Below are 17,858 nucleotides of genomic sequence, written 5' to 3'. Positions count from 1 at the left end.
CACACACACACACACACTCGCACTCACACACACAGGATTTGTTTGTTCGTTAATTGGAACCACGGAGAGAAGAAATGTACTCTTAATTAAAAATACCTCTGAAGTAACCTGATTATGAGTCTTTATGTAACAAGGTAACAAGGTGGGGTGATGGTGGGGAATCCTATTTGACTGCAAGGTGGGGGGGAGTTCCTTAAATGTGGCGGGCGGTTGTGTTTCAGTGTCAGTTCATCTGATGTGGGAAGACGCCTTTGAATGGAAGGTAAGAAAATAAAATCACTGTTTGTTCATTGGTTGAAACTGAGACTGACAGAGGACAGAGCGCCTTTATTCCGCCGCAGTACCTCGCTTGGACACAAGAGGGCAGCCACGAACAGAAGCAACACCTTGCTGGCTTTATTTCTCTCAATCCAGCCTGCTGAACTGTGTCATGGTTAAAAAACAACTGGGGCCTGTTAGATTTAGTGGATCTCTCCCAAGGAGATCAGTTTCAGGAGGAAATAAGAGTAACAAAATGTTCTTGCTTATGTGAAGTCTTACGCCAAACAGTTCGGGATATTTCACAGGAGAAATGTCTGTTTGTCGTTATGACTGGGAAGAGGTGATGTCAGGATACAACTCTAAACTTGATAGTTGGGGGGATTTGTTTGCCAATGATTTCAACAGATGTAACTAAAGTAACATTTATGATTAAGCTGTCAGGGGCTTGAACAACGTCTACTGTAAAAGCCTGTAGAGAAATGCCAACTCCCCGTCTGAGGTGCTGGCAAAAGCAGAAGAACAAATTTAGTTTCGGCATGGCTCATGTACGGCAGGGAAATTCAGTTACTCATAGTCCAACAGGGGGTTTTGAGGTCTTTTTATAATCCAACAAGCGCAAGAGAGACGTGAGGAGCAATCAATTACAAGCGGAAACTGAGAACTTCTTTTGTGCAAGTCTACTTTAAGTGTAATTTTTTGGGGATTTCTTTTTTTCTAAATGATAAACTTAAAATAAAAGATTGGTTGTCGTCAGCTCAGCCTCAGGACGATGGAAAGTCAGGTTGTCTGATTGTCAGTCAGTCTGAAACCCCAGAAAAGTTTGGTGGACTTTGTAGGAAACTTCCCTCGACTTTAGTAGAGTAGAAAAAAATTTGTAATTTTTTGGGTGAACTTGTCCTTTAAGGCACGAATTACATCCATATTGTTGCTGAGACGATGTTCCATTTAGAGATCGCTCTGAGGCTTTTTGGCTTCCCGAGGTGACGTCTAATCAAGTGTTCCGATAAAGAGCAGACGGTCGCCATTTTGGAGAGTTTACCGTGCGAGAGAGGGACCGTGTTGGAGGACGAGTTCACATCTTTATCTCAAGTAAAAGCAGTAATACTACTTAAGAGCGATTTTCTTTTCAAAACAAAAACCGCTATAGATTGATGCATCCTTGGACTCAGCAGAGATGAAGGAAGACGCAGCGACAGCGGCTAACAAACAGCTGCCAAAAAATCTTTATTCGGTTACAACCAGGCGCCTCCAGAGTCCTCCAGTCACATGGGAATCGCTCTGAAGAAGGTCTGAACTGCACACATAGTCAAACAACAACAGCACCAGAACGCAATCTGTAATCAGTGAACACCATTTACAACAAGAAACGAAGGCAGTTACCTACACACAGAGATCGGATAAGAAAAAAGAAAAACAAATAAGTACAGGAGTTAACAGTCAGTGTGTGTCAATTTTCCCCTTTTAAGAAAAATCATATAGTCATAGAGTTCATTTGATTATATCGTGGAAAACAACATAAGAAAACATCATTGGTGCAACAGGGCTTACCATCGGTGACAGAACATACATATTGCAGGTGCTCCGTGTGGTGCGTTAATAAAGGATCTCATGTACAGACTGATCGTGTGATACTGACGACTGTCTGCGTGTAATACGATGAAGCAGGCCGTGTGTTAAATGTGCAGAAAGAGAACATTCAGTTTCGAACATGGCTTGGTTGTGTTGTGTGGGTTTGGAAGGTGAAAAACACCTTCAGAAACGGTCCCGGATGACTTCCCATCATCCCAAACAGCGAGGGTGAACACGCACTCTGATGTACAGTTCAAAGGTATTTGTCCACATTGCGTGAAATCCATTTTTTCCGCTTTCCTGCCAAGTCTTAGGTGAGAGGACTCAGACCGCTCTCGTGTCAGTCTGTTACGTATGAAACTACAGCCACCAGATGCTTAGCTTAGCTTAGCTTAACATTAAGACTAAAAACAGGGAGAAAAACCTAGTCTGGCTCTGTCCTGCGACCACCGCTAAAGCTAAGCTACATTACAATCCACTCGTTTAATCATTTCAAACAGGTTTATGTGGTTTTATGTGCGAAACTTGCTTGGCTAAGCTAAGCTAAGCTAGGCTAGTCAGCTGGTGGCTGTAGCTTCCCTGTTAGATAAATGTTTCCATACCTTACGTTGTTTAAGTGCAATGCTAACATTAACTGCATACAGCTGCTGGCCTGGCTCTAGCTTAATATTTAGGCCCAGACCTTGCATCAATATCTTCACAAAAAATGTGAATAGTTCTTCTTTTAGACCAGTTTTCGTTACCTTCGGACGGAGCGAGGCTAGCAGTCTGCCCCTGTTTTCAGTCTGAATGCTAGCATTAGCTAAACAGCTGCTGGCTGCAGAACTTAATTAGGCCACTGGCTCTAAAAAATAGGTAACACCCAGACATGTGGTATGTTATCAGATTCCTCAGCGAACTAACTTTCTGACTTTCGGCAAGAACGTGAACAAGCCAATTTCACAAAGACTGTCAATTCAAGCTCCAAACTCTTTGCAAAGGGGCCAGGAGTCATTTTATGGTTTCATCTTCAACACTGCCACAAAACGAGGATCATTACGTTTTTACGTGGAACAATGAACTATGGCTTGGAGATACTTCTGTCTCTCCCTCTCAAAGCCAGATCCTCCAGTGACAACAAAGCAAACGAGGACGACGTGAGAAGCTATATGGCTTGTATTTAAATCTAACCCTTACGTGCCCCTTTCTTCTTCTTCTTCCCCACCCTCCCCCCTGCTTCGAACCTCACAGCGAAGGGGAAGCTACCGATTTCTTGGACGGCGGCGATCTCTTATCAGCAGTAAGGGTCACAGATGGAGCCCGATCACATGTGCCGTTTCTCATCGCCCCCCTCTCATCAATTATTCAATGAGTCGGACACGAGTAAACAGCTCCCTGCGCTCCACCAAGACCCCCTAAACATCTTGCCCGAGCTTGACTCAGTGGTGCCTCATCCCTCCACAACCCCCGACCTGCTGCTCCAGACGGGCGTCCGCGGCCTGGGCGAGCATCGGGCGCGATTGCTGCCATCGTGTTTAAACGTAAGTGAGCTTGAACAAGATGTACCGCGACCTCACATTTAACCTCATCAACGTGTGAAATCCCTTCACTGTGGGCTCCCTACATCTCACTTTGGTCATCTGATGGGAGGGTGCGATAATGAAGCACACAGGCCTTTGGTTGGTGTGGAAACAGCAGCGGGGGGGGGAGGTTTGTTATGATATGAACTAGTTGAGAATGCACGAGGTATGACAGCTTGCACATTGAGACGTGTGCATTTATGGCCGCAGGAATGGCTTGATCAGAGGGGTAGAGGTGCACACACACACACACACACACACACACACTCACGCGGTGAACACAGTAAGCTTCTGTGCTCACACTTTACCCTCGCACAAACACGCAGACAAACGGGAGGAGGTGTCAACGCTACATCGAGCAGATGGGACATACCTCGGGCGGTCATCTGAAATACACACTCCATCATCTTCACCCTACACACACACACACACACACATACACACATTTAGATGGTAACAGCTCCTTGGCGGCGGCGAGCATTAGGACCAGCGGTCCCCGGCGAGACGCGAGCAGCCTCCACCAGCGAGCTCTTCACATCATCACAGGATGAGACCCGAAGCCACGGGGACATATGTCGAGCAGCGTGGGCACATATTGCCTCCACGACATGATCTAACACATTTGGCTTTCACACCTCTTTCATTTATGATGCCCCTGTGTGTGTGTGTGTGTGTGTGTGTGTGTGTGGAAAGGGGGGGGGGGGGGTCTGGGTTGTGTAATATCAGCTTAGGACAGAAGTCCTGCCCCAAAAAGGTATTCATGAAAAATAAAACACAGGCAGAAAAATGTTTTCCAGCCGAGATATTTGGTTGCATATTCAAACGCTCCCTTGATGAATTCCGCTTGATGAAGGATGCAGACTGACTGACTGACATGGATGTCGTTCGTAGTGGCTTGAAAAAAGTGGATTGGAAAAGCGTGTGTGTGTCGTTGGTTGGGGGAGGTGGCCTTGCCAATTTTCTTGCAACACACCATCCCCAACCCTTCCCGGAGCAGAATGATAAATGTTGTGTTGTTCATCTTGCAGTCATGAGACGGCGGGCCCATGAAAACATACTGTTACTCCTGATGACCCAGAGGAAGTACACATGCGGGCCTCGCACTGGAGCTCATCGCAGTTTCTGAAACAGCTCCCACACTTCTTTTTCTCCACGTAAGCGGAAAACAAGCCGATCGATGGAGCAGAGGTGTTGCGGGGCGGGGGACCGGTACTGCTATGAGAGCTGACGATGTCTGAGATGTCAGAGCGCTCTATCTGGTGTCGTAAATAATTCCTCATCCTTTGTGAAAAATGAAGATTTCACATTTAGGGAGGTGCTTTCCCATTCTCGTCCCGCACTGACTGGTCACCTGAACGCCACGTAGAAAACCAAAATATAGGAGGTAATGCCATAAAAATGTGGCTGGTGCTTAGCTCAAAGAAGGGGGGGAACATCTTCAGTGGCTCTGTCGGATGGTGATAAAATGAACCCACTGCTACCTCTAAAGCTTACGCATTAACATTTTTAAATCACTTATTGCTCAGCACTGAGAAACAGTGAGGCACACAGCTGTTTATACACCCGCGTTTTTGTACAGAAAAAGAACATGATAAAAAGTGTTCATAAGTAAGTTTTAAAAGGTGCTAATAGGTGGAAATTGTTACAATTTGCAAGATAGGCCAGCTGTTGACATCCCCCAGTCTTGATGCTAACCATTTAGTTGAGCTAATTAGCTGCTGGCTGTTGCTAAGCTAAGCTGACAGGCTGCTGGCTGTAGCTAAATTAAGCTAACAGGCTGCAAACTTTGGCTAAGTTAAGCTAACAGGCCGCTGGCTGTAGCATGCTGTGGATTTTATATGTATCAACACCAAAGTGGTATCAATCTCCTCATCTAACTCTCAGCAGGAAAGCTAATGCACATGTTCCCCAAAATGTCCATTTGTTCCTCAAAATGTCATCAGTACTTTGATACTGAACCTAAAGCTCTTTGTGAAATGACATCCTGAGCACGTCGTCACCTCCGCACAGAAATACCGTCCCCCGGACCATCAGTCCTGTCTATGTCAGACAAGGTACTGTCATACATTTCAACCTATTGCACAGTCCATGAACAGATACGGAGAAAATAATGTGTTGCATCTACGATTTAAAGTGTACAATCTGGAAACACATATCAAACATTTACATTTAGAGGCTTCGAAAGGATATAAAACGCAACATACTGAGGCGACCATGTCAGGGTGGAGAGCAGCCAGCGGAGGTCTTTGCACAGACTACAGTGCTGTGAAGTGTGGACTAGTTTTTTAAATAATCAGCGTATCTAGCAGTTAAAAGTTAAACTACGCTTCCACGTTTCTTAATGTGTGACACATCTGATTGCACATGGATAAAAATGCGCCATCTTTTAAAGCCCCCTGTCGGCGGAGCTAGCGGAGGGTCGGGGACGCAGCGGGAGGAGGAACAACTGAGACTTCAAACTTCCTCAGAAGTTCCATCACTGGGAAGATGCAAGCTTCTATCGCACAGCTGTCTTCCCGCTACACTCTCCCTGGACCGACTAGCTGTTAATGCGCACAAATGACGAGGAGCTTCACTCGGACTGCGGCAGATTGGTCTGCAGCAGCAGGGAATCACAGGGACTTTGGACTCTCTTTGTTTATCTGAAAAACGAGACGGGGATTTCTTTTTCTTGACCGATCTTAAAGGTGCCCTGTGTCGTCTTTGGGGAAGAAATCAGAAGAGAAAGATCTTCGCTGACTGCTTTTTTTTTTATGCCTATCAAACTTCATAAACAAACTGACTTTAACACATTTTCACACGGTTTTACTTGTATCTGGCGGACCCTGCCACCTTTCTAACATCAAACTGCGTTCTGTGGACCTTATTTTCCTCTGAGAAAATAAATAGTTGTTAATATAATTTTCGCATTGATACTGTAAATGTTGATTAATTCTGAGTTTGGACGTCTTCCCCAAAACTACACAGTGCCCCTTTAATTTTTGAAACCGCAGCACGACACAAGGTAAACTGAGGCCGCTCCCAACTCCTGTCATGGACGCCAAAGCACAAATAGAGCACATTTCTATAAATCTCATTAAATCCTTATTTGCATGCACATGCAGTATTAAAAATACAGTAAGACCAGAGCATATAGTATATATACTGTTTTTGAAAAAAGAGTGTAAAAATCCAGTGCGACAGTCATCGAGTTCTTGAGGTCTACATGATTGTAATCAGATGAAACAGCCGGCGAGATGATCCGGTTTAAAGAGAAGGCGGGTCAGCGCTCTCCGTGTTGCATATCAAAGTTTATAAAACTGCGGGAGCTGAGGCATAAATACCTTCCAATATTTTGTTTATTCTGAATAATCAAATCCATGAACAGATTTCGGGGCTCACAGGAGTTTTTTTTTTTTTTTTTTTCTCCTCCGGGGTTTCGGGGGGCTCCTCTGGGAATCATTTGGCAGCTCCGCGCTGAGAAACGGATCATCTCGACCTGACTGCTTCACGTGCTGCTTGCTTGAGTGAGGCTTCCTTGATTTCCCAAACATTTCGTAGATTGCACCACGACAGCGATTTTTTAGTTTTTTCTTCTTCACATCGACGCACATTCATCTACAAGCCCTCGCACAAAAGGGAGAGGAGCCATGTCTGGGAAAACAAAGAGGCGGAGGTGTAACAGACGAGAAAAAAATCCACATTGAAACACAGCATCATCGAGAAAATAGTTTACAAGTTACAGCAAAGAGTAGAAAAGTCACCCATAGACCTTTTGCAGTGTCTTTCTAGAACCAAGAACGGGGGGTGTTGGGGGCCAAAAGGGCCCTCGGAACTGAACACACACGACTCACAGGACATTTTTTTCTTTGTATCACAAAATCTTTGAATCACAGGTATAGAAAGCAGAACTCAGACTAGCCAGCACCAGAGACATTCCTTCACCGTCGCTGTGGCCCTGCACATCACAGCAACAACACACCTCCAAACACAGAGTTTGTCGGCGGTAACGCGACGACTGCTTGAGGTCCGCTCTAGAAAAAAAAACTCTACGCTCATCAAGGCACATTCAGGACTCATATAATCCTCCAAAGAAAAACCATGACGGGGGGGGGGGAGAAGCGGCTCCTGGAAGCACGCACTGGACACCTCTTCTGTTTCGCAGGAGCCGCCTAATCCACTTCTCACCCCTCCTCCTCCTCCTCCTTCACATGAAGGATGGAGGGTCCCCTCCCTCTCTTTTCATTGACAACAACTCCAAATATAAACCTGCTGTCAGCATCTCTGAGAACACGCTGCTACTTCGATCTGTGCGTGGGGTCGTGCAAGGCAACGCTATGACTGCTCGGGTTGCGCTCTGCTGTGCGCGTAAAAGTCTCAAAAATAATGGCATTTCCAGCCGTTTCTTTTTTTCTCTCCACAGAGCGCCACCTGCTGTCAGACCGTCGTTCGAGTGGTGTTACCGCAGAACACACAAGTAGGGCCTGCTGGAAAGGGAGCTGCAGGCCGGAAGGGTTCAGATAACAACAGCCCCGCGAGCGTCCGGCTAATCTGCAACCACAGAGCCGAGGGGCAAAACCACTCTGACTTCTAGATCTGAGAGTGCAGATAAAAAAAACAAAAAAAACAAAAACGTAAAACAAGTCGGAAATTTGGGAGTATTAAAGTCGGGGGGGATATCACATAAACACACTGATACACACCGATACTGTAGCGTAGATATACCGCAGCTTAATCTGTATATATTGTAGCATATATTGACCTATACGTGGATGATATAAAGTATAATAAGTGTCAGCTTCTAGTCACAAACAAGTCTTGTCGTGCGTGTGTGATATATATCGATCTCGGTCAGGATCACACACATAAACCAGGACTGCTTATAAAACTGTCAGCTGCCGCTCAGTAGCTGAGCTGGACAGCCGTGCATGGACATTACGTGTGTGTGTGTGTGTGTGTGTGAGGACATATACATCAAGGATCCCTCGTAACTCACGAGAGTAAATTTTTAATACCTTCCGTAAGCAGAGTAATGCCAGCTTGTTTTATTCAGCTTATAAATCAAGGCTGAAGGTTCAGCTCTTTAATAGGCAGCAGTAGCAGTGGCGGTGGTGGTGGTGGAGTGGGTGGTGGTGGTGGTGGAGTGGGGTAAACACACCAGAGAACAAAAGCCAGAACAGCCGCCGCTCCATTTGAGGGAGACAAAAAAAAAAAAGTCCTCATAAGTATTCATATCACTCTCAGCAGAGCAACAAACAAGACCGCCTATTGTGGCTCTTTGATACCGCGATGATTCTGCTGTGCGAACACATGTTTGTAACGGCGGCGTCGATTCTGAGCTCGTGTCTGGCTGCTCGCTCGCTCGCTCTCCCCCCTCCCAAGCCCGGGCTGCAGGACTTGGAGCTAACTTCTGATCTGATATGAATAAGTTGGATGATCGCATCAGGAGGGCGAGGCCATATGGCATGTTTGGCTCATTAGGGTTTTAGATTCAGGAGTGGAAAAAAAAAAAAAAAAAAAAAAGGAGTCATCATCTGTCTTTGTATACCAGCTTCAGCCAAAAGGAAGCAAATGATCCAATAGCCCGAACATATCTGTTCTTCAGCCGGGTACGATTTAAACATTTTTAAGCACTATGACTGTTTGATACTCGATGTAAATGACGATGTATTCATCTGCAGAATATGACTACGTATGACTTTTGCATTTTTTAAAGATGTTTTAAAAAGGTGCAATATGTAGGAATTGGCCACCTGTTGAAATAATAATACTCAATATAATAATACTCAAACAAATAGAAGGCAGCATATCCTCAGCGTACCCGCTAACTGTAGCTGCTGTTAACTAGTTAGCTCAGTTAGCCGTGCAACAAGCGGTCCAGACTGCTGGTGTTTACACCACTAGCACAGGAAGGCTACAGGCTGGGGCTAGCTGGTTAGCATGCTAACTCCAGTCGATATCCCTGTACCGACATATAATAATGTCAAAGATGTTATTTCTTCTCACTCTGTTGATACTATTAGTAGATTTTTTTTGTATGTTTTGGTACTAAAATTCCTACATATTGCCACTTTAATGTACAGCATGGACAATGAATTTGAAAACAAATATCAACTCAAGGCTTATTTACTCACTCCTGAAGCTTTTGACTGAATTACTCTGCAGACTGAGTTTACTCAGGTACAGGTGAACATCAGACTCTGAGAAATGCCCTTAAAAATACATAAAAGAGAATCAATACAAGGTGTTTATTGCTCTTAATATGTAAAAAGAAATCTGCCAATGAATTCATACTCAAAATAACAACAGGGGGCAGCGTATCACCAGAGTTATTGCTAACTACTGCTAACTGGAGCTGTCATTAGCTAGTTGGCAAAAATGGCAATTTCCTCACATCCTATTAATAATCATAGTTCATTTTTTTCCCCACACTTGGCACTTCAAAGGTTTCTTGAAAATATGATGCGAAAAAACAAATATCGCTATCTTTTACTAGAATGTTACTTGTTCGTTGATTGTGTTTTACATTCAGTGTAATTCAATATTTTGGCTAGCAAACGAAGACAAACGTAGTAACAATTTGAGTTCGATGCAGCTTTCAAGACAACTGAACTGATACAACCCATCTATTCATGAAGACTCTGTGAAACAGTTAAAAGCTCCAGAACAAGGAAATGAATCAAAGGACTGAACCGCTTTCAGAACCGCTTAGTTTTAGCATTGAACATTGTTGTTTGGGACGTACAGAAGCTACGCATCTTTTGTGGTAACTTAATACATATTTGATTTGACATTTGATTTCATATTCAAGGGCTAAATATGACAAATGGAGAGACGGTCATGACAACCAGAATAAACTGATGAGGAAGCAGGAGAGAGAGCAGTGGTTTCGGGGGCGAGCCACTCACTAACTGGTGTCTGGACACTTGGTAGACTTGAGGCAGGGTGTTTTTATTTTCATGTTCTACAGCATAACAATGTGTACAAAATGGAGTTTATATGATCAGAGGACACATGGGAGGAACACGGGAGCATAGCGCCTCCATTTCTCCCCCCCCTGCCGACGCCGCAGCACCAGAGTGTACAGGATGTGAAGACAGACCCGGGCTGAGTGTCTCCGTGCCATTGGCAGTGAATGGACCCCCAGATGTTGTCACTACAACAGTCCACAAACAAATCCCAGAGTTCCTAACTGACCTACGACGGGGATGGACCGGCTTGAGAGATATGGCAGCGGACATCCTTTAGAGGTCATCTTGATTAACCCTAGACGAGGGTGTGACATTTAGCTTATTTTTTGGCCGAATCTTACTACGAGCCGTTTGATCGACACGCCGCTTAACAAGAAACAGCACGAAAAGAGAACTTCTTATTAAAAAAATTAGCTGCCTGGAGATGCTGCCACTGAAAATATCCAGCCTCGCCCAGAACCTCTGGATGGTCTGAACTGCTGTAGGGACACAATCTGATCGGCTGCCAGATTATTATATTTTTTCTTCCACATGCCAATGAAGGAAAACACAAACATGAAGCACCACAATGATGGAGAAAGGGCAGTGGGAAGTGCATGGAGTAAAAAAAACATAAAATAAAAAAGAAGCATTAGCACATCCAGCCGCAGAGGTCTGAAGCAACAAAAAAAAAAAAAAAAACATCCTCGAACCCCCTCAGAGCGTGTTTGTCAGGAGACTCGACCTGCGCGCCCTGACAGAGGAACGCCACGGGCCATTTGATAAAGGTGTGGAACTCCTTGGGAGGAGCGAGAGTAAACGCTCGGGGTCGGGGGGAGGGAGCAGAGCACCGTGCTTCAGCGGCAGCCTGCGTACTTCGCCGGGGGCTCCTTCACGTTCACATACAGATGTGTGTGACCGCATGCATGGGCACAAACACACACGGAGATGTCAATCACACTAATTGAAAGTGGGCTCGTGCCAGAGGAGAATTGGAAATAAGATAAAGGTTTTAATCAACTGTGGTTTCTCTACCGCTTAGCAGCGGCGGCACCGTGACGTGAAGGAGCTCCGGGCGGGAGCGTGCGGGTCACGCTCACTGAAAAAAAGCACTAACAAGCTTGGCTTGATTATTCCTGGGCTCCCCCTGACAGTCACAACAGCAACAAAACATTTTCCTCGAGCAGAACATGAAAACAAAATTTATAAAAAGATTATATATTCATATATATGAAAAAAAAAAAAAAAAAAAAACCAGCCCAATCAATATCTTTTTTTTTTTTTGCTTTGAATCTAAAACTCCAACAAGTTTTTTCTTTCTTTACGTATATATAGATTTATCTTTTCTTAAACAATAATACGTTCACATAATACAATGGCAAATCAGTTTTCGTGATAATCTAAATATTTCTTACTGAAACATTGATGTAATGTAATGAGAGAAGAAGCACAACAAACTTTTTTTTTTTTAAAGAGCGACTTTAAGGCTAACTCTATATTTCCAAACAATAGTAGGTCGAACGGTACTTTATCTCCTCACACCTGAACCCGCCTCGTTCTTAAGGTTGGCGGGACCTAACGGCCCGAGCTAACTGCTCATAAACATGGAGCTTAGAGAAAAATACAAGAACTACATATATACATGAACAGACGGAAAAAGAAAAAAGAAACAAAATAGACAAAATAGAAACATTTGAGCAAACATGACAGAGCTACATGTGCGGAAGTACTGAATATTAAACGGGGCGGGGGCGTGAGTTTATTAGCTGGTGTTGGTTCTGGTGTAAAACCATCCTGCGCACTGCGACACAAAAGCGTGTGAATGCGAACACGTTTCTCATGATGCAGATGGCAGAATCACACTGGTGGTCTGGAGCTGAACACTTCGTATCAATGCGAGCACATGAATGCGGTGTGATAAAGGAGAACGCAGCCCCAGGTGACACAAGAGTCGCTCCACCTATCACCACAAAGTGAACGTCTGGTAAAACCGTTTGGCCTTGTGATTTTTGTTTTCCCGACAACGAGGCTGGAACACATTCAAATGACAAATAAGGTAACCGCAGTATTGAGGCCGATCCTGCTCTTTACAAGTTTACACGTACGAGAGCCCGGGCCAAAGCTTCGCTCGCATGTCGCCAAGCGGACGTTAAACAACAAAAGGAGCGACCTAATCAAGTGCTTGTAACTTATTCCACCCTTCAACAAAAAGTCTTGGAGCAAACAGTGGTTAAATAAGGAAAGAAGCCACGTCTGGGTGGTCAAACATTTGTTTTGTTGGTTTGTAAATGAAGAGGGCCGGTGAGACGGGAACATTTTCAGCCCTCTAGCGTTTACCACAAATGTACCAAGTGCTCCGTTGCTCACATACAGTGCAAGTGCCTCGCTTTTGGTCTTTTCAGCCCTCCCCCTTTGGTTAACAAAACCATCAATGTAAACACAACGGTATTTTAGCTCCCTTTGGGAAGGTGTAAAAAGTTGAGGAGGAGGGCGATCTGTCTCTCTGTACGTTGTAGAAGATTTTCCAGGATCTTTCTTTTTTATGGCCTCTGCTCGCTGCTGACTTCGTGCTTTCCAGTGCCGTCAGGAAGGTCTTTTAACACGCTTTTCTTCAGCAGGTGGTAAGTAAACAGTCTTGGTTTTTGCCAACAAAAACAAAAACAAAAGAGGAAGGAGAGAACTGCATCAACGACAGTAAACATGGCACCTTAACAATAACCAAAAACAAGAAAGAAGATAAAAGTAGTTTTTGGTTGCAAAGTTGTCATGTGAAATGAGAGAGAGAAGCTATTGAGATTGTGCTGTATATAGTAGAACCTCTAGTTTTTGTAGCTGCTGGTTTTTGCTTTCTTTGAATCACATCCCTGATAACACAAAGAAAAATGAATCAACTGGATAAAAAAGTGAGATAGAAAACAGCTCCTATCTTCTGCTTTGATTGTGTGTGTGTGGGTGTGAATGCTGTTTTTATGTGGTAAATCACCGGCATGGTCCATCTGCTTTCCCTGACTGTAAATTGTATCTTTTTCTTTTTTGCATTGATCATTCACCGTCCTTCCTCCCTTTTCTTTCTAGGTGTAAACCTGCCTCCCCCCCCCCCCGGCTCTGCTGTACATTCCCTCGGGGCTGTCAGGAGTGAAGAGCGAGGCGAGGAGCCAGGAGAGGCTGTGATGTCGATGAAACCAAAAATAAAAAAATAAAAAAATCACCTCCAGAAATAAAAACAACAGATTAACAAGTGGAAGGAAACAAAAACACCTTTGAGCTTTACCTCCATGCTTGTCTCATAATGTTCTTGAAAGCGGCAGCAAAGAGGCCCGTCCTTCTTTTGGATAAAAAAGTTTTCTTTTTCTTTTAACAAAACACACAAAAAAAAAGCTTTTGGCCTTTGTTTCTGGACCCTTTCTTTGACAAGACTTTCAATTTAAAAACCAGAGCTTTACAAAACATAGAAAGATGCAACACTGAACCAAACCGCAAAAAAAAACAAAACAGGAGAAATCTCGAGATCTATTTTATCTTTACACTGTTTAGCTGCACTGGAGTTTCCCAGAAACGGGGAACGATGGGAATGGCGAGGCAGTACTTGGAATCCTGGACGGCAATGTAAAAAGGTGACTCCGCTGTCCTTTGGTTTCTTCCACAGCTGGACTGGTTCAGTGGAGCTGAGAGGGGGGGTGGGGCCGGAGCTTAACGGACAGTTGCGACTTTGAGCTGAAGAAAAACCAAATGCATGCAAAATGATGCCCCTCCCCCTGATCTCTGGTGAAAGGCAGCGGTGCCTTGACGCCGGCGTGGAGACGCTCAGTCGGTAAATCTCTGGCAGGCCTTTTTCCAGCGGCAGGCGGTGCACCACATGTCGCGGTTCTCCATCCCGTACACCTTGCGGCACTTCTTCCCCTCGCCGCGCACCTTCCGACTGGAGAGAAGAGAGGGACGGTAAGAGATCAGGATGGAGAAGACTGTCAACTGCTGTCTCAACTTAAAGGACAAGTTCACTCAAAAATGAAAATTCAGTAACCATCTACTTGCTCTCAAATACACTTGTTTGCTGTCTTGCCTAGTTAGATAAAGGTTGATACATTTGGACAGGCTAACTGTTTACCCCCGTTTCTAGTCATTATGCTAAGCTAACCTGACCCACTTCTCATCTAAATCAAGAAATCATGTAGATCTTTAAGTCTTTTCTAGTTGAAGCTAAAGAATCATCAACAGACAACAGCGACTTTTCAATCTATGATGATTATTTGTGTCCTAATCTTGTTACCAGGAGACCCCACAGAAGTCATAAACTGTACAATCTCAAACAGCGTTGCTCCTTATTGAAGTGGATTAAGCAAATCAAAGGCTGAACTGAGCGACTAATCACAACTTCTTTTTAATTAAGAACCCTTGAGTTGATTTGTGAGAGTGGATATTTCGCCTTTTATCATTCTCTCTGAGTGAGAGAGACGTAGAAAATTAAAAGCATGTCCCTGATTTTAATTAAAGCTGAACGGTAAATGTCAGGAAAGACTCAACGCAGTGAGGATTCCTGTACCTGAGGGCGGTGGTGGCTCTGGGAGGGGATGAGAGGACGGCGATGGTCTGGGAGCGCTGTTCACCGAAGCTCTGGCTTTTACTGGGGGACACCTGAAGAAGGCAAACAGGTGTGTGATTATAAGAGTCCAAACAGAACGACGTTTGTTTGGTCTGTGCATCAACGTCCCCTCACCGTGTTCCCAGTAAAGGTGACGGGCGGTGACTGCCAGGAGATGCTAAAGCTTGAGCTGTTGGTGGGAGTGAAGCTGGTAGAGGCTGAGCCGGCCGAGTTGCTGCTGCTGGACGGGATGGACACCGGAGCTGTAGCCTGAGGGTGGAGGTCAAAGGTCAGAGCACAATTGTTTCTCTTCAAAGCATTTTTTCATTCTCAAAGCCCTGATTTCCAAGTCACATTCTGCCTTTTTAAAGCCTGGGTTGCAGATTTTAGCACATGGATTTTCAAAACAAAATGTGTTATTTCTAATTTTGGTGAGGTGGAAAAGAAAACCTGGAGCTCAGCTTCTACAGTTGTTTGAATACCTTTTATTTTACGAAAGAACAATTCTTCATTTGAACATGAAGACATGTCCCAAGTCTCTTTACAATAATTTTGCTTGCACAACACAAGTGAGCCTCAAATTCATCTCGTCCGTCAAGAAACTGGTAATGTTTTCTTGCAGTCAAAGTATCTGGCAGTTAAATTTCAATTAAACACTCAAACCTGATGTTGCAGGTACACATGTAGCTATTCACATTAATGTCAGACTATGTAAGAATTTTAGTTGAAAAAACTAAAATAAAAATCGAATGAAATGTTCAACAGTATCTGAATCAAAGGCAGTTTTGACTTTGTGATGTCTATTTATTGTGTTGCAGCAATAGCTACTGAAGTTAGCATGCTAATCCTGGTCCAAAGCTCCTGTGACCACGGTGTAAACACTTACATTCCTGTGGTCCCTGAGCTCCCCATCCTAGCTGAACAGCTAGCTGAACTAACTAGCTAAGGACAGCTGAAGTAAGCAGCAATTAGCAGTTACTCTGGTGATATGCTGCCCCCTATTTGCTTTGAGCATGAACTTGACAAATGGCCACTCCTTAGATATTGCTCCTTTAAAATTGATTAATTGTGTGGTATTCTGCCTACATATGGTTGCTCAATCCTGCCATGTGTGTCAAAACACCACAACTGTTAGTGCGGCTGCTGACGGGAGCGAGGGACCACAAGTCGCTGTGACATCATTAGTTTTTTCTGCGAACACTCTGACACATAATCAGGATAATGAGGAGCCTGATAGTGGTGTGTGTCTGAGAAAAATGGGCTTTAAGTGTGTTGTGGTGTGCGTATTGATCCAGAGAGTGCATTGATCCTTTTATCTTCACGTTGAGGATGAGGGTGCGTGTCGTACATTGATCTTAATCTCGCCACTGTGTGTGTTTACCTGATAGGCGTGGTCCGTGTGGATGAGGTAGAGTGCGCTGGGCGCAGAGCGGCTGAGCGGGGTGGTGCCGCCGCTGTGAGGCTCCTTGGTGTCGGACGACTGCGGAGGTCTGTGGGAGTCCGGCAGCTGGCCGAGAGAAGGGAGAGGAGATGGGGGAGGAGGAGGGGGAGAGAGGATGGACGGAGACACGGGGGAGAGGCTGCTCAGCCCGTCGGCCACCGAGTCCGTGTTCAGCTTGATCTCCGTGTAGTAGAAGTCCTCCTCGCCATCGCTGCAGTCTGAGTCACAGTTGCGCCTAAAAGCAGATGAAACAAAAGGGGGGAAAATGAGGAACTGAATGATAATTCTTGCCCCCCTGCACACCTTGCAACAGCAATGTAGCCCCTCCACTCGACTAAACACTGTCATCTGCAGTTAATCAGTTTGGTGCAGAGTGGCCTTAGTTTAATTGAATGTCAGTATGAGTGTGTGATATCATTGTTCTCTGCCACGCTTACTTTCCCTTCACCTGTCACCTCCCTGCCCTCACCCAGAGCAGGAAGTGTTACCGTGGCGATAATCCATCGGCCGTTAATCTGCTGTTTTGACAACGAAGCTGGTTGGAGGGGTCAGAGAGGAAGTGACAAAGCGGCTTTGAGTGGACTGCAGCTAGGGTATTCTGTGTGTGTGTGTGTGTGTGTGTGTGTGTGTCTTACCCCAGGTGGATGGTGCGGATGTGTCTCTGGATGCCGGCAGCGGTACTCAGCACCTTGCCACAGTTCTTCCACAGGCACTTGAACATCACCTTCATGGAGTTCTGCAAGAAACACACAAAGTACAGCTACAGTCAGAGTACGGCAGTGAGATATACTGAGATTTTTGTATGTTGTTTTTTCAGAGTTTCATTTTCAACTAATTGCCTGAAATGTTTGCTTTTAATTTTGAAGAAACCACAGAAATTGACAACAACTTGGAGCAAATAGGCGAGATATCCTGAAAGGCTGAGGATTTTTAAAGTGGTTATACTTGCAGATGTGTGATTCAGCCAGCTAGAACTGCAACCATTATTCAGTTGAAAGACAATTCATGGCTCACTATTGAATAGTCCTTATTTTCAATGTTCAAACAATGTCAAACAGTTTCTGTTCCAGCTTCTTAAATGTGAGGATTTGCTGCTTTTCTTTGTCATTTACGACAGTGAATGAAGAGTCTTTGGGTTTTGGGCTGTTGGTTAAACAAAGAAGCTACTTGAAGTTGCACTTGTGAAGTGAAGAACACTTTGGGCCCTGGGAAAATATAAACATTCTTTAAAAACTTTTTTTTTACACTTCCCAGATGAAACAATTGATGGATTAAACATTAAAATAGAGTCTGATTTTCAAGCATTTTTTGCTTTTCATTTTGAGAGGACATGGAACAAAGGATAAAATGATGTATCTTTAAAGAGGTTACTCTGATACTGAAAAATATGAATCATGTTTTTTTGGCATCAACCTTCACTTTAATAAAAGATTATGCTGACAGCAAAGGAATAAAACCACTTCTCACAACATGCTCCTTCATTTTTGTTGTGTGCACACGGCTCGACTGTGACAGCGTTC

At 44.4% G+C, this 17,858-nt stretch overlaps 1 protein-coding gene across 1 annotated transcript in view; it reads right to left on the bottom strand.

Moving 5' to 3' along the window:
• Positions 1 to 1,461: 1,461 nt before the first annotated feature.
• znf704 (zinc finger protein 704) overlaps positions 1,462 to 17,858 on the bottom strand; it is a 64,946-nt gene continuing 48,549 nt past the window's right edge. Inside the window, exons 5-9 of the mRNA XM_030412900.1 lie at positions 16,974 to 17,074; positions 16,279 to 16,573; positions 15,033 to 15,167; positions 14,859 to 14,950; positions 1,462 to 14,237 (exon numbers count right to left, since the gene is read on the bottom strand). Coding sequence (XP_030268760.1) covers positions 14,123 to 14,237; positions 14,859 to 14,950; positions 15,033 to 15,167; positions 16,279 to 16,573; positions 16,974 to 17,074 — 738 coding nt within the window. The 3' untranslated portion in view covers positions 1,462 to 14,122. The remainder of the gene's footprint in view (positions 14,238 to 14,858; positions 14,951 to 15,032; positions 15,168 to 16,278; positions 16,574 to 16,973; positions 17,075 to 17,858) is intronic.

The sequence above is a fragment of the Sparus aurata genome, chromosome 3 (genome assembly GCF_900880675.1).
Source record: "Sparus aurata chromosome 3, fSpaAur1.1, whole genome shotgun sequence".
NCBI classification, from domain to species: domain Eukaryota; kingdom Metazoa; phylum Chordata; class Actinopteri; order Spariformes; family Sparidae; genus Sparus; species Sparus aurata.
The sequence above is the reverse complement of the archived record's forward strand: the minus strand, read 5'-3'. Positions and strand labels throughout refer to the sequence as shown.